At 46.8% G+C, this 26,703-nt stretch overlaps 1 protein-coding gene across 1 annotated transcript in view; it reads left to right on the top strand.

Moving 5' to 3' along the window:
- The first annotated feature begins 13,843 nt into the window (after positions 1-13,843).
- SGPP2 (sphingosine-1-phosphate phosphatase 2) overlaps positions 13,844-26,703 on the top strand; it is a 548,904-nt gene continuing 536,044 nt past the window's right edge. Inside the window, exon 1 of the mRNA XM_078665976.1 lies at positions 13,844-14,265. Coding sequence (XP_078522102.1) covers positions 14,041-14,265 — 225 coding nt within the window. The 5' untranslated portion in view covers positions 13,844-14,040. The remainder of the gene's footprint in view (positions 14,266-26,703) is intronic.

Raw genomic sequence — 26,703 nt, 5'->3', positions numbered from 1 at the left:
TCCGCTTGGTCAAGCAGTGCCTGCTACGGAGCAGGGATCCCAGATTTTGCTGCAAGACCCCCTAGGGGAGGCGATTTGATTGGCGAACTCGCCTTGGCTTCGGAGAGGCAGAGGCCGTTTGTTAAGAGGGTTCCGACCCGCCGGGGGGGGGACACATTATTTCAAGCCATTCTGTCACTTCATCCGGGGAGTCAAAGAACTGTGTTTTGTGGTCCTGGATCACTTTCAGCTTAGCTGGGAACAGCAGCGCATATTTGACATTCAGTGCCCTGAGTTTTTTCTTCATGTCTTGGAGCGGTGTAGTCCGGGTATAGGGATATCCGCTGATTCTCATACTGGATGTGGGACAGCTCTCTCGCCTTTTGCAATAGGATGTCTTGGTCCCTGAAATTCAGAACTTTAATAATCAAGGGCCGGGGGCAAGCCCCCGCCACTGGTCTACCCGTTGGTATTCTATGCACCCTTTCTATGCAGAAAAGATCCGAGAGGCCCTTTGGGGCCACGTGATCCCTGAGCCACTGTTCCATGAACCTAGTAGCGTCTGTTCCCTCGCATTGCTCCGGCAGGCCTATGACACGGAAGTTGTTGCGCTGGGCGCGCCCCTCTGCGTCATCCACCCTTTCTTGCAGGCTCGCTACCTGTTTTTGGAGCTGCGCAAACTGTGTGCAATGCTCCTTGTGTTGTGGCGCCAATTCCATTAGAGTGAGTTTGTTATCTTTGACAACAGTGGCTAACTTGTCATGATCAGCTTTATGGAGGGTGAATCCCATTGTCAAAGGCCCAAGTTGTCTTTCAATGGCCTGTCGTGAGTCATGTACCTCCTTCAGGATAAGGTCCAGCTTGTCTGGGGGAGTCCCCAAGTCAGTGGGCAGGACGCCGGCGTAGAGTCGTCAATCTGCTGGCTATCAGCAGCTCCAGTGTCTGTCCCCTTGGCCCTGGGACGGCCCATTGTGGCGTGATATTGTAGTGCCAGCCGTGGACCCAGGGCAGATGTCAGACAAGGGCACCCCCTAACTGTTATGGGCGTTCTCTCCACCAGCCCCGAGGTCCACAACCCAATGGCCGGATGCTCACCACGATCTCACAACCCCCAATAGCGCTCAGTTCTGTCAGTGCCGCTGCACCGGCAGCATCCAAAGGGAAAGGTTCTAGCAGGAGTCCGTAACACAGCCCCAGAAGGTCTCCCACAGGCGCTCTCCCAGGAAGGCCAGGCTCACCCAGAGCCGTCTCCACACCAAGTCCAGCAGCGGATCCTGGCTGCACATGCCGTGTTGTGGGCGGGGGGGCGGGATCGGACTGGCAAGGCGTGTGGCAAGAGGTGCGCAATGGGCCACAGTGGGTTTGAGAGTGACTCCTCAGGCCCAGAGTAGGGTGTCAACCCCCTCACCGGGCCAGCTCCGCAGGTCAAGGCCCGCACACGCTCCTCCCCTAAAAGCTGATTCAGGCTTATGGCGGCCCCCCACCAGCAGCGGCGTCTGATGCCAATCTCAGTGTCCAGTAAAATATTGTAGAGGGGCGGGGGCAGGCCAGCACACCAACAGGCGCCAGCGAGCTCAGCCCTCAACAGTCATCTAGCGGTAGTAAGAGAACAACAGGGCCTCAGTCGACACTCCCCCGGGCAATCCGTTGTGTTTAATCAGAGGGTGGCAATTAAAAGCACCAGAGCTAGGTCCAGTCCGCAGATGCCGCACCCCCAGGCCGCCAATGCACGCAAAGCCACTGGCCCAGAGGGGGGGGCGGCAGAGCGGACCCCATGTGCGGTGGGGATCCGTGAACAGCGTCGCTCTTACCCGGCACAGCAGAGTCTCAGGTACACAGCCGCGGCCACAGTCACAGCGCCGCCCCTCACTTCCTGGCACCAAATTTCAAGGGATGGTCGCCGATGACGGTGCACACAACATCGCAAGGCTGCAGACACCTCCAGGGCAGCCGGGGGCATCAGGTAGGCCGCTCGGCAGGATCGCTTCTGTACTGGGCCTCAGCAGCTCACAGGCCGGTCCCGATCTCCGCGTTGCTTACTCCCCCATTTCGCCCCCCCCTCCTCGGTCGCAGGGGGGCCACACAGCAACAGCAGGAGCGCGCAGAGTGGCACAACAGCACCAGTCCCGGCCCCCGGCACCTTCACTTGTCCCCGGAGACAGGCCTCTGGCTCCGCAGCACATACCCAGCAGCCAGGCCCACCCTGGTGTTCAGGAGAGGCCGTCAGCACACAGCGGCGAATTCACCGGGCAATTGTCAGCTCAGACCACAGGGGTTCACTTGGCATTCAATTTGGTGACGGTTAGGAGCCGAAACCGCCAGGATTATGCAGGATGCAGCAGGTCCGGGGGCGGAGCTCGCTTACTACGCAGCCGCCATGCTCGGCAGTTAGCCACACCCCCCAAATTCCATCTAGTTGATAGGATTTTCAAAGTTACATTGTTGAAAGTTCATGGAGTATGCACCCTGAATATCGAAAATAAAATATTGATGCCACATAATATCGAGGACAGAAAATCGAAACCAAAATGTTGACAGGTAAGTATAGAGTTTCTATATCTTACTCCACATATATGTACCTAAGCTATATATATCTCTTCAAGATACGTAGATGTGTAATAGGGAATAGTAAATCTATACTATCCTAGGAATATTTACGTTCTATATTATGTCCTCAATATTCTTTTACCACAATATTCTAGGGGTTGATATTTAGTAGTAAAACCAGTATTCGGGAAAGAATGCACTTACAGTGCACAGCTTTAATGTATGGTGATAGCTGAGGTCCATGCCCACCTAAAAATATACTTCTCGCTATCGGCCTGGTGACTCCTGCCTTGAAGGTTAAGGCTATTAACTTCTGAAGGGAGAGGAACAGCAACCTATATAACCTGAACTGTGCACACTCAGAACACCAAACAACTATAGTTTGTTACTCGAGCTCAAAACAATGTACCAGAGCTGTTCTTGAGGGGAAACACAAGGAGATGATGGACGGAGCACTGAAACTTTGCAGACACTCACCCCCAGTCACAGATCTGGGTTGAATCCATTATCGTTCTTTAGCTCACTTCGCCACCCCAGTTCAGACATGGCCATATGCAAATCAGTCTTGACCCTGTGCTTCATGGGAACAGTCCAGCCGGAACTACCAAGCCAGGTCTTCCCGGACCGGAAACAAGCATCTTGGGACCGGTTTCAGGGTAACACCCCTCCTCAGCCAGGCTAACTTGAATCCAGTTGCAAAGTGAGCAAGGGGCCCACGTCTGGGCATGCCCTGCCAACTTACAACGAATAAAGCAAACACAAGGAGATGATGGACGGAGCACTGAAACTTATTAGACACTCACCCCCAGTCAGTGGCGTCACTAGGGTTGGTGTCACCCAGTGCAGGTAAAACTCATGGTGTCACCCCCTCACGACTGTACCTATGGCAGGTAAGTTCTTTTCTTAGGCATTGACTCCCCTTTCCTATCGATACAGTGGTGAACCACAGCACAATCAGCTGTTGTTCGCAGCAGTTGTGTTTTTTTCAGCAAATGTTTGATGCAAATGTGTCTTTGCATCAAAAATATACGTGATGGTACATTTTGCACTAAAAAAATTCATATGCATAATTATGTCTAATTTTCCAAGATTTTGCAGAATTTCGCACACCTTTTGTAAATAGTTCAGAGTCCCCAGGCTTCCGTCATCCGGGCCCTTCTCTCCACAAAAGACATGAGTGCCCTCTGTCTTTGCACAGGGGCTACATGTCCCTGCAGCCCCTCCCTCTGCCTTGGACTTGCGGGGGCGAATCCCCCCTGCTCAGCACCATCAACATGAATGGCCCCTATGCACGGGCTGGTCTTAGCTCGCAGATGCACATCTCTATGCTCCGGACCTGCAGAGGTCAACTGTTTCCAGCTTCTGAGCCCTGGGCAGTCCGGGCCAACGGGCCACAGAGGTCTAGTTCCAGACCCCCGCTAAGGGCCCAACAGTCCCGGACGAGCCCTCCCTTCGGCCAGGGTCTCTCACAGGCTTTATTTTCAGGGTAGCACAAAGTATGCAAATATAATTGTATAGCAGGGGGTACATAATAAGTAAAATGGCGCCTCAAATGAATTGTGATTCAATTACAGGTGGCTACAGCAATGACAGCACAGATTATCCAGCATGGTCCACCAAACGAGAGACATAACCAACAACAAACTGACTAAAAATACATTAAAAAGCGCTTGTGTATGTCCCAGCCACTAATCATACATAAAAGACAGCCCTTGAACTCACTCACACAACAGGATGAAGAGGCTATAGCCCAACCAAAACACTCACAAGTGCTCGAAGGCACCAACAGCCAAAATTATGAAACGCACCATAAACAAGATGAATAATGTGACATTTGCTGGTAAGGGAGATGCAGGGGAAATGCGCATTCACTTACCACAGATACGACCCATAAGAAGGAGGCAACCCTGAGACCCTGCAAACCACCCACACTGGAAGGGCATTCAGGCTAGAAACCCTACACATGTGCCAAGAAACCCACGATGGAACAACGTCCAAGGAAAAGGATCGGAGTTTGTTCCCAACTGCCGAATCCAAAAATGCAACCACATAGCTGGAATTAAAACAAGTCAAACTACGGATCAGAACAGTTCTGAAGTTCCGGATCTCAACCACCAGACAATGCAGACATGGAACGGAGCAGAGCATGAAATCCAGAACAAGACAATGCGCAGCGCTCCCCGACAACAGCAAGCAGCCCCCAAACGAATATAACAGTGATTGGCATCCACTCGGTTCAAAGACAGACTTTCATTCAGGAAATAGCAGGGCTGGATTGGACCCACAACCAGGCCTGGGCACCTGGCAAGAAAAGTGGGCCAAATACAGGGATCACGAGCATTTGAGACTCACGACCTCATATAAGGCACTACTTGTTAGTATCAGAAGTCTACTTGGAAAGTTGAACAAACAAAAAATGGTTTATGAACTAAGAAACAACATATCGGAAGATCCTGCAATGAATGTATAGCTCACAAGCAAAGGCTCGACCTTGTGCTTTTAGTGAACTGAAGAAAATGTGCTCAAAGTGAGGCCATGTGAAGATCACAATTAGAAGGCCTTCATAAGAGGCCAACTTTGCTAAATTAAGACTTCCAGTCGCTTCAAATGACCTTGGGTAGGGTCAGAAACATGTTTACATATACAGGAAACAGGCATGTACACTTGGCTGTGATAAGGAGCAACTACACTTCCACACAGCTGTTTACTTGAGGAATATGCATCATGCATTTGGGATACGCCGCATATCCCAAATGACATGCTTGCTGAGGCCGGGGGTCGCACCAATCCCTTCGTCCTAGTGGAAGAAACCATCCTACAGAAGAGAAAGCCACCTTTTACATTTCACACAGCTGGCTGCTCTTCTGCTACTTACAGCCACAGAGGAGTCGCGCTCCGCCCTGCCCCACCCCACCCCATGGCGCTTCCTGGACCTTACCTGGTGATGATCATGGACGAAGAAACAGCAGTAGCAGTGCTCACTTTTCAAGCACGTTGTGTAGTGGTGGGCGTGGGCAGTGATGAAAGCGGTGGGCCCGGGAGCCACATCACGTGAGTGACATTTCGAACGTTGTCGACGTCTGGACGCGAGCTGACATCGTAGCCTAATTGGACAATAATCTTGGCCGGTAGCCAGGTAAGATTCGACAGACAGTATTGCATTTTGGTGTCACGGTGTCACCCCATGTTATGGTGTCACCCTGGGCGGTCCGCAGCCCCCCCTACCTAGTGACGCCACTGCCCCCAGTCACAGATCGGGGTTGAATCCCTCATCGTTCTTTAGCTCACTTCGCCACCCCTGTTCAGACCCAGCTATATGCAAATCAGTCTTGACCCTGTGCTTCATGGGAAACATGGATTTAGATTGATGAGGGCCTGCCGCTTCTCCACCAATAAAGATATGAAAAATCCATGACAAAATAAAGCAAGCATTGGCACATCCAAAAGGCTGGTGATCAATGCCAGTCCTATTGGGCTTGCGCTTGCCAATGCTTGTTGTACTTTAGGGTGGACAGGACGCTGTTATCAAGAGATGCAAAGGGGATCCCTTAACTCAATAGTTGGTTCTTTGTTGCCCCTCAGCTACATAATGGTTTGCCTTCGATATGACTATCTTGTAAACTTTTGATTTTCTTGCGCCTGAGCCGAAGAGTGTGAGATCTCAATTAGATGTCTTTCACTAACCAGCGGAGGGAGCATGGGGTGGTCTCTGGTGCACTTATGTTCTGAACTGCTTGCAGGTCAATGTTGGGCATTCATTCTTCGTCCTTGACTTTCTCCTGAAGTGCTTCTTGGAGGTATAATATGAACTATGTAGTTGTGGAAAATTGAGCGAAGGGACCCTTGCCTTGCTTCTGGCGCTTCTGGAGAGACACCTTTGCACACAGATGCGGCAGTCATGGAAGAAGAGTAATCTATTTTCCACTGCGCCCATTGGTGCATCTGATAAATACTGTTTTTTCCAAAAAGTTTAATTTCAGCACAAAGAGAAAACTAGGACTAAAATAACCTTGTTTTAAGATATCTCAGTGCAATTCCTAAAGAATTGCTGAGCCTGCTTTTGGGAAAGTATTCAGATTGTGTTCCCCGTTTCCTACTTTAATGTACATTTATATTTTAAAACAATCTGACGTTGGTTATATTTACACATTTCATGGGATGTGAAGAGGGGTTGAAGTGGGGGTAAAAAGTAGAGGAACTGTTGGTGGAGAATCAGAAGGTGGGTATAACCCAAGGATTGGACGAGTGAGCAGAGTTAGAGGTGTGGCCAGAATGCACAAAACATCCCAATTTTTAGTATTTGTTTGGCATTTCACTGACCAGTTACAGCTTATTATGTTATTTATTTCAACCTAATGGATACACATGAATATATATATGGTGTAATATGAATTATAGACAATAAAATAAATTCATAAAGTGGGATATGTTTCCAATTACAGAATGTCCCAAATACACTTAAAAGTGGAAGCACACAACATTTGTCTCCACACCATGGATTTTCTGTCATCAGGACTTCTCCTACCTTTTCCCATAAGAGCAGTTCTAAAATGAATGGCAAAATATCATAGTTTGCAAATACTTTCTATATATTATTTGCCACATAATACATCTGCTGCATAATCTGACAATTTTAACTGATAAATTGTTTGTATCTCAAACGGATCAAAAGTTACTAAATAATGTGACTTGTGTTGCTGCGAAGTGGGCGGCCCTGTGCAAAGGTTGACTGATCAGCTATCTCACTTCTGCATTTGTTTGTTACCCTGGTACTAATAAGGCAAATCTTTCCAGAGACTGTCAGCGTGTGTAAAAATGTCAAAATAATAAAGTATCAGAAAATATACTGCAGTACGCTGCAGCCTTTTTTTTGCTGCATAATTTAGTCAACACTGCTGCATAATTTTGTCTTCCTTTGCTGCATAATTCCAGTGGCCCCAAAGCAGGCAGCACATGTTAAAAGTGCTTGTGCATGAAGCAGGGAGACTGTGAATTTTGCAAACTTAGTTTGTTGTGCGTGCAAATCCTGCATTGCTGATCCCTGGTGAGTTGCAGCTACTATTGCTGAAACAAGGCCAATGGAGGTACCAATTGGTGAGGCAGACTGGCCTCAAGGACAGGGCCGGCTTTAGTGTTGGTGGCACCCTATGCAACAATGTTTGTTGGTGCCCCCCAATGACCACCTCTGCCACAGATTCCCTCACAGGGAGTCTGTGAACTTTGAAAACTTAGTTTGGTGTGTGTGCAAATCCTGCATTGCCGATCCCTGGTGAGTTGCAGTTACTACTGCTGAAACAAGACCAATGGAGGTACCAATGTGTGAGGCGGGCAGGGCCGGCTTTAGCGCTTGTGGCGCCCTGTGCAACAATGTTTATTGGTGCCCCCAATTACCTCCTCCGCCACAGATTCCCTCACTACCACCCTTTAACAGTGACCCTCAAGTCTCCATAACCACACTCTCTCTCAGATGCATTTAATTTGATTTACAGCACCACTCATTCCAGTGTAGTGTTTCAGAGCACTTTACATAACACACATTACACAGAGACAATCAATTATATGTGTGTAAATCACTGTATAGGAAATGTTACATAAGATAAAAGACTACAAGGTTTAGGAGTCACATGACAACCATAGTAGTAGGCAATATAGTTTAGAAGTGATTGGTTTGGAGAAACACAAACTCAGAATTTAAAATGTAATACCATGGTTGGGGGTTCTGATGTCTAGCCAAATGAACACTTTATGCAACATTAGGATCATTAAAGACTGGGGGAAAAACCATAAAGCTCTAATTTATACCTTGCAGTTTGCATGCAGCTCTTAGATGGAAGTTAATAGCTCACTGTTCTATGTTAGTTTTTAGGTCTCGGCTAGCGTAGGCTGCGCACATGTGCAGTCTCGCTGGCGAGATTTAATGACTGAGTAGCGAGGTTAAACCCCGCCCCTCTTCTCCATTGGCTGGCCTCCTAAACGGCGGCCAGCCATTGGAGAAGAGGTCTCAGTGACGTTCTCTTTTCGCTCTAAGCCCGTCTTTTTCAAATTGGGGGGGCGTGTTTTTGACATTCTTTCTACCTAGTGACGTTCTCAGTCAAAAACACGCCCCCCAGTCTGAAAAAGACGGAGCTTCGAGAGAAAGAAATACGTCCTCGCAGTGCAGGCATCCACCGCTCAGCGCCGTTCGGAGGTAATCAGAGGTAGGCGCTAAGACATGGCGTGTGGCGTTTCCCAACCTTTGTTGATGTTTTACGGCACTTTCCATTGGCAATTTAGTAAATTGAAGTGTAGGTTAACCCTTTTGATTCTTTCTCACTCAAACCCCAAGAAGTGGAACTCACGTAAAAAATCTGGAAACCTTGAAGGGCTGATTTTGTACACTATAAAGGAATCTGCCCCTGATTGGTTCGCACATGCGACACTGAATTTTTCCTAAATCTGATATAGTCATATTGTCCTTTTGGTGAAAATCCATTAAAAAAAATTATCATAAAGTATCGCGCGCATCCGCGCACACGCTGTAACCAATTTAAACACACAGAAGCAAACGTGCTCATAGCTAGCACAGGCTTCTTGGTAGCATGCCACGCGGACACGTGTCGCGCATGCAGCTTTTGCAACACCTGATATGCTTCTTACTTGCAGTGACTTGTGCTGCTGGCATTAGGGCTTCGTTCCACGGGAGATAAAGCCCACAATCGGGGCAGGGGTGTCACTCAGGGCACTTGCTTACCTTTGCTCAAGCGCCTTAACGGCCCCCTCAGCCCATGACCGAGTCTCCTCAGCCCGGAGCACTTGTGAGGTCATTTCACGTCGCGCGCTCCCCGCGCTGTGTAATTCCCTCAGCGCGGTGATGGGATAGCATCTGAACAACCAAGATGACGGATATGGGGGTGAACCATGACGGACTGGCGTCCTTGGGGTGGGGGTTGGGGGGGGACATCACCGACTGGTGCCAACGGGGCTGGACAGGTGCAGACAGACGGGATACAGTTAATGGACAGTGTGCGCTAACCGGGCCAGGGCAGTGTCTGCTAACCGGTTCAGGGCAGTACTCCATGGCCGTAGCTGCATCACCTTCTTCAGAGCAATTATAACGACTTTCGAATCGGCACTACTTCCGGCACGTTCAGTGCATGGACTGGGTCACCTCTAAGGTCAGACTGGACTGCTCTGTGCATTAGCGCAGCATCACCTCCTAGACTGGGCCTGTGCATCTTTAAAGGCCCCCCCTCGCGGATGTCCAGCGCCTCAATGCCCTCTCTTACGAGTATGTGCAATTTCCCTCACCCCCTCCCCTCACTCTTGCGTCTCGCATTGGAGGAGAGGTGTTGGGTGGGGGCTTTTATTCATGTCTGGGCTGCGGCCTCCTGTTGCTCGCACCGAGGGCTGCCTGGCAGTGCTGCGGTGGGGGGGGCTGGCAGTGAAGCAAGGCGGAGCAGGCTGGCACCGGTCAGCGAGAGATCCGGGGAGGGGGCAAGGCTGGAGACGGGCAGGGTAGGAACAGGGGGGTGGGGGACAAGAGCGGAGAGTCATGTGTGAGACGCTGTGTGTGTGTGAGACACTGTGTGTGTGTGAGACACTGTGTGTGTGTGAGACAGTGTGTGTGTGAGACAGAGTGTGTGTGAGGCTGTGTGTGTGAGAGGATGTGAGTGTGTGAGAGGCTGTGTGTGTGTGAGAGGCTGTGCTCTGTGTTTGTGTGGGGCTCTGTGTTTGTGTGGGGCTCTATGTGTGTGAGGGGTTCTGTGTGTGTGTGGGGCTATGTGTGTGTGTGGGGCTATGTGTGTGTGTGGGGCTCTGTGTGTGGGGGGGTCTGTGTGTGTGTGGGGGTCTGTGTGTGTGTGTGGCATTTGCTAGAGATTACGCTATTGGCATTGTAAATGACAATGCCATTTATTTATCTGTTTTCAAAACCAACACATAAATAAAAATGTTGTAATTTACAATGCCAATAGCTCTAACTTTTGCAAAGGCGAGACCATTGCATTGTAAATGCTTGTTTAACTTATAAACTGTAAGTAACAAAAGGATCTCTCTGACAAAAGCAGTAACCCACTGGCCTAGTTACATTATATGCACTTTGTGATCTGCATGGTACATGTTATTTGCAGGCACATTAACCCTCTGCACTACCTTTCCATGAGTCAAAGCTTCCACTAGACAAAACTCTGATCTCTCTCTAGGAAGAACATGAATCACCGTCTTCTCATTACATTTTTATTGTTGCTGAAAATTGCTGGAGGCCAGGAAGGAGGCAGCAAGCACTTTAAAAACCATAATATACTTGCAAACAAGACGCACCCACTCACAGTCTGCACCCGGTGCGGTCACACAGGTCACACCATCCTAGAGCCAGCCCTTCTCAAGGGTCCTTGCTCTAGGGTGTGCTGCTTCATAGGCCTGCCCACAAGACTGGGGGTGAACTTCAGTATCGATTGAGGTATATAGCCTTCAAGGTTAACCCGCACTTGCCACAGCTAGGGTCCACCTGCTGGTGCTAAGACACCAGGGCGGGTAAGGTTTTGCGGGGGGTTCTAAGGTCTAGCATGGGAACGTGCTCCCTCAAGAGAGTGGTCTGGGTGACTGGTCATGAATAGGGCTCTCGGTTTTATGGTATTTAGTTTTTTTAACATTTCCATCTGTATTTAGCCATATTTATTTATTGACCATCTTATTGGTATGTATCCATATTTATTTTGTGTTTTGAGAATAGAGTCATAACACTGTATATTTGTACATGTATTTAACTAATAAACATGCACTAACACTTTGCTCCGATCGCGTTTTAGCAAATTAAGCAGCCAAATATAGCCAAACCTTCCCCTCACAGGTAAATATCAATATTATAATAAAAATAGATGCTAACACATGCCTGTATTCAGAGAAATCTGAACTTTTTAACTTACCAATCTGTGTATCTGCTGAGCGGTTGTTCTGGAAAGCACAAAGGACAGCATGGAGAGTCACCCACAAGAAGCATAATTTTCCGTATTTTTCCGCTTTTAAAAATAAATACATACAGGAAAAACATTGTTTTCTGTCTGTATTTACCTGTAAAAATCAGTACAAACGTAAATCTGGAAGCCTTAGTCATGAAGAATGAACCTGGTTCTCCAGTTCCAAATTCGGCAGCTCTGACCATAGTGCCATATCCTCTCCCTCACTAAACACCAGACTGCCCTACTGAGAGAAATTCTCACTAGCTTCAGCTACATCCCAATTGTGCACCGCTATAAACACCTCAAAGCGACTCAATTCAAATTATTCACTAGACAAGAGCAATATGCTGCCTAAAAAAAAGTAACCACATCCAGGAAAAACAAACAGTCATGGGGAATGCAAAAATAAATAAAGCATGTGAAATGTAAGCAGGAACAATAAACAACATGGTTACCTTAACGCTTTTACACTCGGACAAGGGACCCGTTTCAATGGACATTGCTTATATCCTTACAAAACATAAGCAGTATGGTTTAAAAAGACCACATCCATGAACAGAGAGCCGCAATACACATATTGTTTTTCAATCCACCCATCAATCAAGCATTGCAATACCTCCAGGATTGGTGCACTTACCCACCCGGGGAAAACAATGCTGTTCAAAGAAAGACAAGAAAACAAAGGTAGCATTTCACAGGCAAACTCTGTAAAGTGACGCTTATGTGTTTGGGTGTGAATAAAATCAATGCGGACAATTTACAGCCCACTCTGTCTTGCTCTATTTAGTTATTTATTTTTCATATTTTGAACCTTTTATTCCCGAGGCAGCACTTTGGAATAGATATATTTCAGAAAAAGATGACATTTCCAGCAAAAGTGTTTTTCTTTTTTGGATCTATTTCACAGGGAAGAACCGTTTCTTGAACTCACAGTTTTCAGAAATTGATTAGGAGCTAGACAGGAAGAGAGGGAGGAAGAAAACAAGGGGTTGGTGGCAGAGCAGAAGTGGACACTGTCCTTGTTGTGAAGTGTTGGGGCCCTAGGCCCCCATGCTCTTGAAATGATGACATGGACACTAGAATATGCTTAGTGGAACTGGCCCAGGGCACCTGCTCCCGCCCCTTTTATTACCAGGGTCTTATATCCTGTGACGCCTGTGTTGGATGAGTGTGGGGTGGAGTGTAAGCCAGCCCATGGGGAGTGGCTGGCACTACAAGCACTAGAACAGTGACCAGCCAGTCACTACACCTGTTTTCTTTGGGCAAGAAGGAAAAGACAGAGGGTGAGATTTACAAGCCCCATGCGCCGCCGGTGCATCATGTTGTGTGACGCACCGGTGGCGCAACCTGCTAAGGGATATTTACAAGCACAGGTAAAGTCACCCTGCGTGACTTAACCTGTGCTTGTAAATATCGCCCCTGTTCACGCAACACTTTGTGTGTTAGGGGCGGGATATGGATGTTGCTGTGGGTGTTCCCACGAAATACCCATGTCCATGATGCATTTCCAGATTTACGAGAAATAGTAAACCTGGAAATGCGTCAGTTTGCTGCACCACCGTAGGGGTGCGTAGCCAAGAGAAACGATGAGAAATGTTTTCATTTCTCCTCGTTTTTTCCTCTTTCAATGCGTGCTGCATTCTACAGAATGCATTGAAAGAGAAAAATTCCTGCAGTGATTGTTTTTGTGCAGGAAGGGTCCCCTTCCTTCACCACAGCAATCTCCCCATGGCGCAGATACCCTTGCACCATGGTGCAAGGGTGCCTGCGCCGGCGCATGGCAGCTGTTTCTGCGCCAGCGCAGGGGAGAGCACAGGAATGCGACATATCATTGTAGATAGGTCACATTCCTGTGCTCTGAAAGTGCCGCAGCGTGGCGCAGCCAAAGTGCTTGCGGTGCCACGCTGCGGCACTTTCTTGTAGATCTGCCTCAGAGTCCTTTTCCTTCTCTGCCCACTCGCCCCACCCGAACGCTGGGCCTTATCTGTAGGCCTTGGCAATTTCTGCTGTACTGAGACGCTTGCTTACACACAAAAAAAATAGGGGGACGGACTCTATTGAATTAAAGAAGTAGGGGCACACCGTGCCCTGCCGATCCCGCCAACTTCGACCACTGGATGTGAAACATATACTCACCACGTTTGACTTTGCCCATTTTTGGTTACTTTTATTGGCCTGGTTGTCCTGTTCCCTAGAACAGCCACAGTCCACACTCCCTTCTTGTGTCAGTGTAAGTCTACCTGTTCCAGGACATTTGGTTGGTTTCCTATGTGAAGCGACGCACAATCCAGAAACGACAGCGTTCATTCAGAACACCCATCACATGATGGGGTGTACACTAAGCAGCTCTGAGGACAGTCAGGCTAAGGGCCCCTTCCCTGGTAGTTCTCACGCTCTCTAGTGTTGTTGCAATCCGCATCCTTGCTGGAAGCTTCCTGCTGGTGCCTGGTATCGGTAGGCGGCGCTAGGACCGCAGGACTTCTCCGCCCCACACACCTGTCGGCTCTTGCGCTCGGTCGGGTTCAGGCGAGGCTGCCGGCCCACCGCGGACACCATCCATCACCCCCGACCCCAGGCCATGGACAGCCTCCTGCAGACCCTCCAGGACTCGGAGCTGGTGGCCCGCTTCCAGCGCGCCTGTGGGCTGCACGCGGCTCCCGCGGGGGGCACACACCTGCAGAACGGGGGAGGCGCGCATCTCAGCAATGGGAACGGGTGCCCCGCCCCGCGCAAAGGAGGCCAGGGGGCGCACTGCCAGAACGGGAGTGCCAACGGAGTGACCTCCAACGGAACCCACAAGCAGGTAGTGTGTGCAGGGGGTAGCAGGGTTGGCATGACTAGAGTGTGGTCGTATGCCATGTTGTGTGACAACTAACTTCGTCCTGCCCTGGCTTGTAGCTAACAACACTTTGCGCACTCTTGCAACATTAAAGGCAAACTACAACTCCCAGAAGGCAATCTGCTTCTGGTGAAAAGCATGACATGATGGTGATGAATGTAATATGGGGCCACTTGGAAGCTGGCGCACAGGGGCACGTCTATTGTCGTAGGTGCCCCCCCCCCCCCCACACACACACACACTGTTTGTGATACACAACTAATAACACCCCAGGTTTGGCTCTGAGCCTCCGACGTTTGAGTCCACTTTGTGACTGTGTAATTCCTGGGTCTCTCTCTGTCACCCACACGTGTGAACAGTGCGCCCTATTCTCTTTCAGAACATGTCGCGGGTGTTTCGTGGAACATATCTTCGACTTCGGGAAACTTCCGTGCCCTGGTACTCTCTGGGGCGGGGTTAGGTAGCCGGAGCTACAGCACACATTCATGGTAACATTTTCAAGAATCGAGGGTGCGGTGCACGCCGAGCTGTCAGTTTGCCACCCAGTTCGCAGACACACCCACCCAGGATGGCACCCAACGCCCGCTGTTACACAAATCCAGTGGAAACACCAGAGGTCATTAGTATGTGTTCTCCCCTGCATTGCCCTCACCTGAACCATTTGGAACAAGTGGCTTTGACAGTTCTTGGCCTGAATGGCGACCCTCTAAGCCAGGGCTTTTTTTGGGGGGGGGGGCGCAGGGCTGGAGCTACGTTTCTGTGGTGAACCAGCACGTCATTCGGACCCAGCCGCGCAACACCCATTGGACTCACCGGGCTTCAGCAGCCCCCCCCCTCCCCGTGTGTGGCAGCCCGGGATGAGGCACACACACAGCCACACCCGAACGTTTCACAGGTCTTTAAAAGACCATTTGAATGTTAATTAGGCCTTGCTGTTGTTTCACCCCTTGTTGGCGGCCCTGCAGCTCCACTCTGCCTACTGATTAAAAGTTCAGCCCCCCCCCCCCCCCCCCAATTTGATTCTAGTTGCGTCTCTGTTCGGACCAGTCAGTTTTGCACGGACGGTACCACTAATCTCGCTACCATAGTTGTTCCTTGTTGATGTCAGGTGGTGACCTTCATGTGAAGTCCCCGATTAAAGTAGTTTTAATACAGCGCAGTAAGGAAATCCTAAAAGTAGACGTCTTCATTGTCGGATAGAGGCACTACTCCATCTGCCCCCCCCCCCCCTTATGAGATCACGTGGCCTATGGAATGAGATGGGAGAACGTGCAACTCTGCAGAACATCCTCCCCAAAAGCAGTTTTACTTGTACGTCTGGTTTTGCTGTTGAACCAGCATCGATTTGCGTCCCGGTTACCTTGGTGAAGAATGCAGCATTTTTATGTTTTTATTAGTACACCATGGCCCTTGTAAGCTAGAGTACGGATGTGATTAGAAGTGCGGTGACTCCCTCAAAATAAACTCTGAAAACGGTACTGTGCAAACACCTTTTTTCTCTGCTTGCTGGAGAATATACCTGTAAAGCAGGGGGTGAGCACAACCGAGCTAGGCGGGCAGGTGTTGTGAAAGTGCAAACCAAGCGAGTCTTTGGCAGAACGCCTCTAGGCGTCTGCGTGGGTTCACGGACGTGCGTCAGAGACGCATGCAGGAGACAGCGAGCTGGACTCTAAAGTCTTCCACTGCGGCAGCTTCTCCAGCTGCGCAGAAGTGAGAGTCGAGTCTTGGCCTCTCTGCTGAGACTTCAGCAACGTCTCTCTCTATAATTGCATCTGCCCATTTTGAGCAGACCTAACGCCTTTCAAAATGGCTACCGGTTATTGATTCTATTAAAAAAAAAAAATTATAATCGATGTTGACCCGACGTCAAGTTCAAAGTGATATCCGAGAGTACATTGACTCGAAATATTAAGTATGTCGTTTTAAATAACTCTGACCTGAAGCCGCATCCTCGTTTTGCTATTTCCAAGCAAACCAGATGAATGACAATCAGATACCCCGTTGGATGAGTAACCCAACGTTCTGGTTGTAGAAACCAACACTCCCAGGATGTGAGGCTAGAGAGCAGTGGCTGGGAGCGTGCACGCCCATTGTCAATTAACCTCTATGAATGGAGAGCCCTAAAGCTGACTTGTGCAAGGTGTTCATCCGACCCACCCTGTTTTTTTTTGTTTTGCATAATTACTTTTATATTTTAAATAATCAACGTCAACAACGCAACGAAGGGATGCTTCGACAAAGGCCATAGCTATTCCTGCTTTAATAACAATGGTGGTTCTGCATTTAATGCCGAGTTTATGCGTGGTATTGGGGATAGGCGAATGGATGATGGGATGAGTGAATGCATGAATTGGGTGACCAGGTGTTGAAGACTTAGAAGCGGAACATGTCACAGAGACGTATGAGTGGAAATTGTCAGTGACCACTGGCACAGTGGGGCTGAAGTGGCAACACTCGCTGACAGAGTAGGTCTACAATGTCGCGACACGCTCAAGGCCAAAATACCTTTAAAACAGTGAATTAATGTTTCGTTTATACTGTGTCTAATTAAAGTCTTATGTTTTCCACGTGATTGCCGCAATATGCAGGTATCAGGAGCTCTGTGATTTGTCGTGGTCATGACATACTTTGTGGGTCTTGTGATTGTGGTCCATTTTCTATGTCTATGCACTGATGCTGATTTTAGTATTGAACACCTGGTCACCCACCATAGGATACGGATTACACATCTTCTACGTTGCTAATAAAAGCATGTTTTATATTATTATTGAACTTAGATCTGGTTATCGAATAGGTTAAATATATATTCACCCCACGCACGTTTTGGAGGATTATATGATGTTTCCATATATGTTGATCATAAATGTTGACTTGAAGATAGTCAAGCACAGTTCCAAGTAGGCCATCATAGGATCGAGTGTGTAACACTACCAGCCCTCTTGTCTTGAAAAATGCTTTAAATTAGTTTGCTTTTTGTGTCTGTAGCTGGGTCTGTCTGAGGCTCCCAAGACAGAAATGAATGGCTTTCTGCCTTGCTGCATACATTAAAAGTCTAGGCTGCTCTTATATAATTCAACGAGTTAATTTTTATGCTCTCAGCCTGAAAGTTCCTACAGAGTAGCCTGGACTGCCAGTGCCAGCCAGTAGTCGGCTCCGGCACTTTTATTCGGACTTAAGGGTTGAAGATGACCTTGCAGTCAGAAGCCAAGTTGAACCTCACCTACTCCCACCATAGCAGGCTGGTTGCCCATCTTCCAGGCACATGATCCTTTGCAGATGCTCTTAAGGAAGGAAAATGCTCAATTTCAACAAAATTGCATTTTCTTTGACAATAGGCCCATGTTCCCTTCTGGACCACTGATGGGAACAGATCAGAATCATGATATGGTCCCAAGAGACAACGCTGTTCCATCCACCAGGAGGTCACAGTGCCGCTGCTCCCCGTGATCTGCTCAGTGATTGAGCTGGGCTGGTCAGTTACCACACTTAATCAGTTACTAGGTGGCACTCCTAGTGAACTTAAAAAGCCTGCTCCTTCCAGTAGAGGGAGTAGTATGGTTTTATCCCTCTGGGATCTGTTCCCGCTGAGCTCTCGGAGCTGGGAAGAGTTGTAGTAAACACATCCAGGAAGGCTGCTTCTCAGAAAACTGCCAAGCAGCAATGGGAGATCCAGGTCATTCCTCCGAGCTCCTCCTGTTTTCAGAGCCTTTATTCTCACTCCTTGCATAAGGCAATTCAGGCTGAGATGGCAAGTATTAATCCAGAACGAGACGCGGAGAACTGATGACGAGACAAGAATAGACCCCAAAACAATACACAATGTTTAAGCTTGCGCCAAGCAGGGGGAGGTATACTGCGGGTCTAGAGCAGGATTCTACAAAGTCAGTCCTGGAGGGCCGGATCCATGCCAGATTTTTAAGATAACTACATTTATCTAAATGGGGATGTGTTGAAAATCTGGTCCGGATCCTGCCCTCCAGGACCGACTTTGGAAACCCTGATCTAGGCGACGACCATCCCTGTCTTTGTGGCGTTCATTGTGAGGGTGAATGAGACGACCGAGTCACTCACTGCACCCGCCTGCAAGGGGAACTCAAGTTCCTCTTTAAAGTGCAGGTGGGTTGCCACCTACATAGAGAAACCCAAAGCATCTTTTAAACTGCTGCTCCATATTTCTCTTGAATACACTGTCCTGGGGGGCAGCACAAGTTTACAGCTGCCCTGAGGGCAGCGCATTCTGCACGATGGGGCACACTTTTCCTGTTTGCATTCGGCGCACCTGCTGTAAGGTGCACCATGGTGCAAACAGGAAAAGTGCGCCCTATCAATAATAGGTCCCCAGGAAGACAGAAGGCTGACTTGTGGCCAGCATCTATGATTGGCCACTCAAAAACCTGGGCAGCAGAGTGGCAACTTTATTCGACTTAAGCATCAAGTCAGGTTTATTGCAATGATTATTTCGATACCTTGAAGTACTGATCCAGCGGCCTATAGGAAATATGCCATAAACAATACTACCCAACTCTATAACCTACTTCATAAAATACTACTCTAACTCAAGGACCCATTAACCAAACATGACATATTTGACCTATTGAATCAGGTGATCAAATTAAATCTATATACACCTTATTCACAAATTATATACAAACTATATACAACCGTGGTAAATGATGACATTATTTGAACAAATCCTAACTATTTAAATGACCACCATGGCGATGGCGTCTAGCTAATAGTAACCAACACTTCTGAATAACCAAGACCAGCTTGTTTCCAAAAGTAAGATTTATTTAACTAATTTTAGATTATTCAAATATAGTTTTATAAATGCAATTTTATTAGAATTATAGCAAGCATGTTTGAAAAGTATCATAAGAAAAATACAGTTTTAAGCAAGAAATTATAAATTTAGCATTTTTAAATCCTAAGTCCCTAGCTAAGCTAAATGAATGAAAAAGTAAAGTTCTTTGAGGAATCTTACGTGCTCCACGCAAAGTCCATCAGCACGACACCCTCATCGGAAAGTCAGAAAGCAGCAACCAGCCCATCCCTGGGGCATGGACTTTTTGGGTTTCGCCTGCCTAAGGCTGCGCTCTGCGCAGCTCTTCAGCGCAGGTGAAATCCTATGTCGTCAATAAGGACTCCTGGAACGTCCCCCGGCTCTCATTGGTTAGCTCCATAAATGGAGGCTAGCCATTGAGTGCCGGATCTGTCCATCAAGGCTGGACCAGTCTCGGGGGCGTTCCGGAGATTTTTCCCCAGGGCGGAGTTACGTTTTTTCCCGTTCCCTCCCCTTTCACTGAAAGTGAATTCAGATGCGCTGTCCATTCCCGCCCCCTCCGTGTGCCTTTCCGCCCCCCTTGCTGTCCTGTGCACGTTTCCCGCCGTCCGTGTCCTCTCCCGCCCCCCTCCCGCCGTTCGTGTCCTCTCCCGCCCCCTCCCGCCCCCTCCCGCCGTCCGTGTCCTCTCACGCCCCCAGCGAGTGCCCACCTCGCGATTTCTGCCCGCCTGCCTGCCTAGCGAGGGCCGCCGCGCTGCCCGCGGCGACCCGGAAGTACCTGGCCGGCCGGCCAATCCCTTCGCGGCCGGCCGGAAGTCCCGCACCCGCAGCCCGGGGGAGGGAAAGGGAAGCCTTGCTGTTTGCCGCTTCCCCCTGCCTGGGGGAAGCCTTTGCCGGTGTTGCCGGTCTCCCATGCCTGGAGGGAGACCGGAGAGGAGCCTGACGAGGGTGGAGCGGAGGGGGCGCGGGGCACATTGTGGTGCCCACCGCAAATCCGTACCGGCAGCAAGGAGGAGGGCAGCAGCGATCAGGTAAGGATCAGCGGAAGACGTTAGAACCGTGCAGATCTCACCACCCACGTGAGCCCGTCCCCCCTCCCTGAGCCCGTGTGTAAATGCTTGTCTTTGTCCAGTAGCCGCCGCCAAATTGTAGTTTTATTTCTATGTCAAGCGTATTTCACGGCCTTACAGCACTTCCTCTCGCTTTACGGCTTGCTGTATAGCTCTGTTCGTGGCCGGGGCTCCTTCCCTCCTCCCTTCCTACGCTTCACCAAGTTGGCCGCCGGGGTAAGAGTACGGAGCTGAGGGCCTGGATTAGGAAATCGGTTGCCATCCGCCTCCGTGAAACGGGCAGCGGGTTCAGAAAAGTGTGGCGGTCACTCAGGGTAGTTCAGATAGAGTATTTAGATCGGGAGACCCCGGGGGGAGGGGGATACCAGGACTCTGCCCTGTAGGCACTGCCCCGACCCTGCCACACTTCACTGCGAGAGCCGCGGACGGACAGACAAACAGTCACACACAAGCACACACATAGACACAGAGTACACACACACAGACGGCAAGGAGACACAAACACGAGCACACACATTCATCTATGCAAAGGCAGACACACAAAGAGACACACAACTGTGCACAAAGACAGACACACAAACATAAATGCACAAATAGGCACACACACAAACTCACACATACAATACCCACGTTCAACTACTGAAGTACGACACACTCAAACACAAACATACAAAGAGGCACACAGACAACAGATAGCCATGCACAACTCCTCAAACGACAGAGTCACACACGCAGACAGACAGACACAGGGGGGCAGACGCGTCCGACTACTCAGAGACAGACAGGTGCACACAGAGTCACAGAGGACAGAAACACACAGACACACCGACACCCCACACAGGTGCACACGGGCGAAGATTGCAGGATGCCTACACATCTGCACCAATAGGCAAACAGTCACACAAACACACGTCCTGCAGCGCACTGGAGCTGTGCCATTGTGCGGCTGTGACGTTTTCCGCACATTATGGAAGCGCTGCATTTGCTGCATAATTCGTCCTCTGCTCCACCATGGCATGATTCGAACAAAAAACAAATCCGTTTCTATTTCACACACTTCAAACGTTACTAAAGTCGCAGTGACAACTGATGGCGGGCAGTGGAAGCCCCTCGTAAGGTTGTCTTCTCTCCTTTCTGAGGCTTGTTGCTGTGTTTGTGTGTTAAGACGAGCTGCAGACTATTGTTCCCAGACAGTTTTAACGAGGGTAAAAATGACAAAATGATGTCATGCTATCAGCAAATGCGTTGCATGACGCTGCACCATTTGCCTTTTCTTGCCTCATATTTCAGTCAACCCTGCTGCATAATGTGCCCCCCTCCGATGCATAATTCCAGTGCCTTGAGGTTATGTCAGATAAAGCACCCAGCCGAGCCGTGGCTTAGCTGTTCATCCTTCCAATGTCGATACATTGAATATCATCGAGGTGGTTACTCGGTGAGGTGCTCTGGATTATGTAATGAGATCCTTACAATGACACAATCCAGACGGATTGGGCGTCTAGGCGCTAGATTGCGCTAATCTAGGAATGGTATTCAGCGACCAGGAGTCCTCAATGCGCCCAGCGCGTGTCCCAGCGCCTCTTGGCGCTTCGTTGTAGGTTTGCACTACGGACGGTGTGATTCTATGTGGTGTTTACTACTACGAGCCCGGCTGCTTCATAAAATGTTATTTAATGATTGTGGTTTAATTACACTAAAATACACATTGGTAAGCCATACCCTGTCCATCCCTGGGCCCTAATAACACCTTACTGTAGCTAGCTGCCACCCTGAGCCGACCCTAAAAACGCCTTACTGCCCCTAAACACTTCCTATGAGTGACCCTTAAAACTCCCCACTCCCCGCACACTGCCCACGCATGAGGCCTACAATCTGCCCACTGCCCCTGCGCACTGCCCCTCTCTGAACCCTAAAGGCACTTTTGTGCAGTTTTAAGAAGCACAAACTTGGCCACGGCAGTTGGAGCCCTTGGATTATATAATAGAGGGGAGGAGGCATGTTTTTTAGGCCCAGGGAGATTATGTGATTTTTTTTGTCAAGAATCACACAGTATATTGGCGCAAGGCGTTCAGCTGTGCTATTTGGCACCCCATTTGTAGGGTGATTAGATTGAGTGTATTTTACCGTTAAAGGACCTAGCACACTAGTGTAACCAGGTGCTGTATGTAGCACACGGACATACCAATAAAGGGAATTTAAACTGCATAGCTGCGCTGCTCTAACTTTTCCAAAGGCGAAACCATTGCATTGTAAATGCTTGTTATACCTTTCTATGCTAGCTAATCTAAGTAAAGGAAAATTTTCTGCAAAAGTCGATGTCTCATTGGTCCGAGAGTGACAAGTGACATGTCACCTACATTTCAAAACTTCCATTAGGTCATATTCTTTGGGACCATTGTCTTTCTTGTACGTGTTCCAAAGCTGCCTTGATTTGCAACAAATTTGAGCAAAAGTTCTCACTGACTCTATTTCACTTCCTCGGATGCCAAGTTAACAAGGCTTCTTTCTACCGGTTTCTGACCTTGGCCACGTCCGACAGAATAATGACAACATTTCATCTTTGTTCAGTGAATGTGATTTTGACGGAAACTTTTTTCAACATAGACATCTCGTGTTCCTTGCAGAATTAAATTAATCTCTTAGCAAACTCGAGCAAACTAGGCCCAAAAGCAGGCAACTTATTTTTCTAGTATAAAACAAACACAAGAAAAGTATTAATGTAAGAAATATTATTTATTCTGTTTCCACCCTTCGTTTACTAATTAATTAACCCTCCCAATTAGTCTAATGTTACCTAGCACAAAGCAAACAAATAAAGCAGCATTTTATATCTACCAGTCTTCATGAATTCATGAAACCTTATGTGCACCTAGAATAGTAGAAATGACATCACATAGACAAGGAAAGCAAAATAAGCACATGCTTCTTTTAAATCTGCTGCAGTTAGTAATGACAAAAACGAAAACGACAAAATTAATTTATTATTTTTGCACGAACAAAAGATGCAACAATTATGCACGTTTATGAGTACACATGTTAATGTCCCCGTGTGTAAAGTTTAATCTAGGTTGTATTAGCATAACGCATCACAAATCATTAATATTATTATTTATGTTATGGAAATGTGACTTCACGAGTTTAAACAGATTTCTGTTTTCTATCTCGCTCCATCAACTCCCTCATCTGGTGATTAACAAATCACCACACCACCACCCAAAATTTGGAAAATTAGACTTTCTGGAAAATGATTCAAATTCATCTGTGTCAGTATTTCTAAAAATCTGTTTCTGCAAAATCCTTGCAATTGTCATAACGTGCTCTGTGTAATTCCTGCAACTCAATCTCCCTTTCTTCTTCTTTTTTGATTTTATAAATTCTTCTCTTTTCCTTCATTTGTTTCTTTCTCTTATGCAACAAACAACCAATTTTTGTCAAAATGAAAATGAATATTATCACAATCAAAGGTGCCAAAATCTTGCCAAGAACTGAACTTCCAATGTCATGAAACCAATTTTTGATTGATTGGAATCTTCTTGAAAGTCTTTCTGTAAAATCTTCTTCTTATAATGGAATTATCTCTGAATGCATCTCTGTGATGTTCTTAATGTACATTTCAATGTTCTTACTTTCATCAGGAATATATGTGCAACAATGTTGCACATGTAAAATGCCACAGACTCCTCCCTCTTTTGCCAGGAGTATGTCTAAAGCAAGGCGATCTTGAATCACCATGGATCTGATTGCAATGACCTCAACATTCACTAATTGGAAACCATCAGCTGTATCTGTTGACAATCTGTCAACAATTGTGGACAATTTTCTGATTCTTCCTGCGTTCAGGGTTATACCTACAATAGGTATCACTGCTTGAAAAATATCTCCCAAACCTTCTGTGAAAGTTTCTCTTTTAACCCTATTTACATAATTGTGAATTTTAAACAATCCTTCCGAATCTCTGTCAACATGGAACATTTTAGGAAAAACAATCCCAACATAACACGTTCCAAACCAATGATCAGGAAGGTTGTAGTAAGCCTTGTCACCACAAACAAAATAAATCCCAGGAAAAATTGGATCTTTTCCACCTTTAAATCCCCAACCTCCCATGATCTGATATGTATCTTCACAATTACTTGCACCCACAAAGTAGTTATCAAAAAGTGTATTGTCTCTCCTAATGCAAAGCTTACCACTAATTGGTTTGTCTATGTGAATTGCAACATTATCAAGCATTTTGCCATTAAGCTTCTCATCCTCTTTTTGCCAGAATCTGGATTTAGTCTGCTTGACTATCTCATTTCTCTTGTAAATTGCTCTCCTTTCTTCAACCAGGTTCAAAAATTTCTTTCCTTCAGCACTTAGTTTGCAGGTTAAATTGTTCTTGTAAGCATACTCATAGGTGAGTTCATTAGTAACAAGGAAAAATTCCCTCATCTGTTTGGCTTTCTTATGCTTATTCAAAGCACCCTCAATTTTTAAATTTACGAAAATCTCGTCAAAATTTGAATAATAGTATTCTAAGCGTCCAGTCTGATAGAACAAGCTAGCTAACACACTACATGTCACACCATATGTAAGAGGAAGCATATTGTATGTCACTCCCTCAGAAACAGAAGCAGGTAATTTAACGCAGACAGAACAATCTTTTGCATCCATTACCTTGACATATTCACTCAAAAGCTTTGTGAATGTATTGCTTGAAAAATCACTAATAGATTTGTCTTGATGAATGTTAGGTTGATGATCAATAACTTTGTCAGTTGCACTATGTTTGTTTTGACTAACTGAAGCTTTGCTTGTCATGTTGGCTTTGTGAAAACCCTTGTTAATTTCAAATGGAATAATAACAGCTAAAACTAACCAGAGCAGAATTAAAATGAGCAGACACACCAGAGTCATCTTACAGCATTTCTTAAAAATGGAACATCTTGAAGTACTCTGTTCCATGACGTAAGGCATCTTTGGTTAGTTTTGCCTTAAAAAGAAAAATTAAAAAAAAACTATTTTAAAAATTTAATTTAAATGAAATGATTAATTATTTACACCCCCCTTTTTAAAATATATATATATATATATATTTTTTTTTCAAACCCTAACAGTATTTCTTCGACCTTATGTCACAAGTAAGTTTTCTTCAACTAAACAACTTTTCTTCAACCTTGTGTCACCTAACAAGATTTCTTCAGCCTTTTGCCAAAAATTAAAAACCCAAAAATCCAATTAAAAATTCTGTACTTCAATCATTGTCACTAATTTCTTCAATTTCTTCTTCTTCTTGACTACTATCGTAAATGTCAATGACAGGTGGAATTACTAGATAAGTCCACTCAGGCGATTTATATTTCTGATTTGGCCTTATAATCCTCTTTCCTTTTCTTGTCACTATTTCGATTTTTCTCCCAACTCCAACTTCCTTTTCAGAACCCTTTTGGCTACTGATTTCTTCCACCTGCTCCTTCGGTTTTTTGATCAACCTGACTCTCAATCTTCCACCAGGCCAAAAATCAGTTTTCCTCACAAATCTTCTCTTTGGTTCTGAAGCACTTGTCTCAGACTTCCAAGATCTTTTCTTTGGACTTCTACTTTCACCATCCACATCACTTTCTTCAGTGTCACAGTCTGAAACTTCAATTATTGACTCAGGAACTTCTCTATTTGGCAGTTTCACTCCTTCAGGAACTATACTTTGTCTTCCATCACTGGTACTCGGTAATTCGTCTTCCTCCTCCTCTTCAATTACTTTCAACTTCCCAGATTCTGGATTCCTTACTTCAGAGCTTAACTTCTGCTTTTCGATACTCTCCTGGTCAGAAATTTCCTTTGGTTCAGCCTCTCTGTTCTCAATGGAACTTACTCCATTAATCTTCTTTACTGAATCTTCAGTCGTTTTTCCTTCTAATAGATTCTCTTCTTCTTCAGAATCTATTTCAATTATCTCAGAGCCTTTTCTAGTCAATTCTTCATTCACAGGCACAGGTTCCAGATGTCGACCTCTTTGTCGATCTTTAGTATCTGGATTTGTTTCACCTTCTACTTCTGAATCAGAATCTTCTGTAGTATCACTTTCTATATCAGAACTCTCAGGAGTAGGCACTGGAATAGTATGACTAGGATGTATCCACCTTTTCAATCCTCTGCATTTCACTGCATTTGTAGTGACCAGAATTATTTGTCTAGGCTTCTGCCACCTAGGAGCCAAACAATTTCTTCTTCGATGTACTTTTGTTCTGACCCAATCACCAGGTCTCAAATCATGTGTCAGAACTTTCTCATTTGATTGTGCTTCAGTTCCCACCTGATTAGACACAGAAGTCACTATATCAGATAACTTTTTACAGTAATCCAAAATAGCACTGTCATTTATGCTCAATAGTTTGCCTACAGGTACAAAAGCTTGCCTCATGACTCTTCCCATCAGTATTTCATGAGGACTCAAACCTGTCTTTTTATCAGGTGTACTTCTCAATGACATTAAAACAAGTGGAAGAGCATCAGTCCACTTTACACCAGTTTCTAGACACATTTTTCCAATCCTGTTTTTAATTGTCC

Source organism: Lissotriton helveticus, chromosome 11 (genome assembly GCF_964261635.1).
Source record: "Lissotriton helveticus chromosome 11, aLisHel1.1, whole genome shotgun sequence".
In the NCBI taxonomy this organism is placed as follows: domain Eukaryota; kingdom Metazoa; phylum Chordata; class Amphibia; order Caudata; family Salamandridae; genus Lissotriton; species Lissotriton helveticus.
Note: the sequence above shows the minus strand (reverse complement) of the source record. Positions and strands in the feature narration are given on the sequence as shown.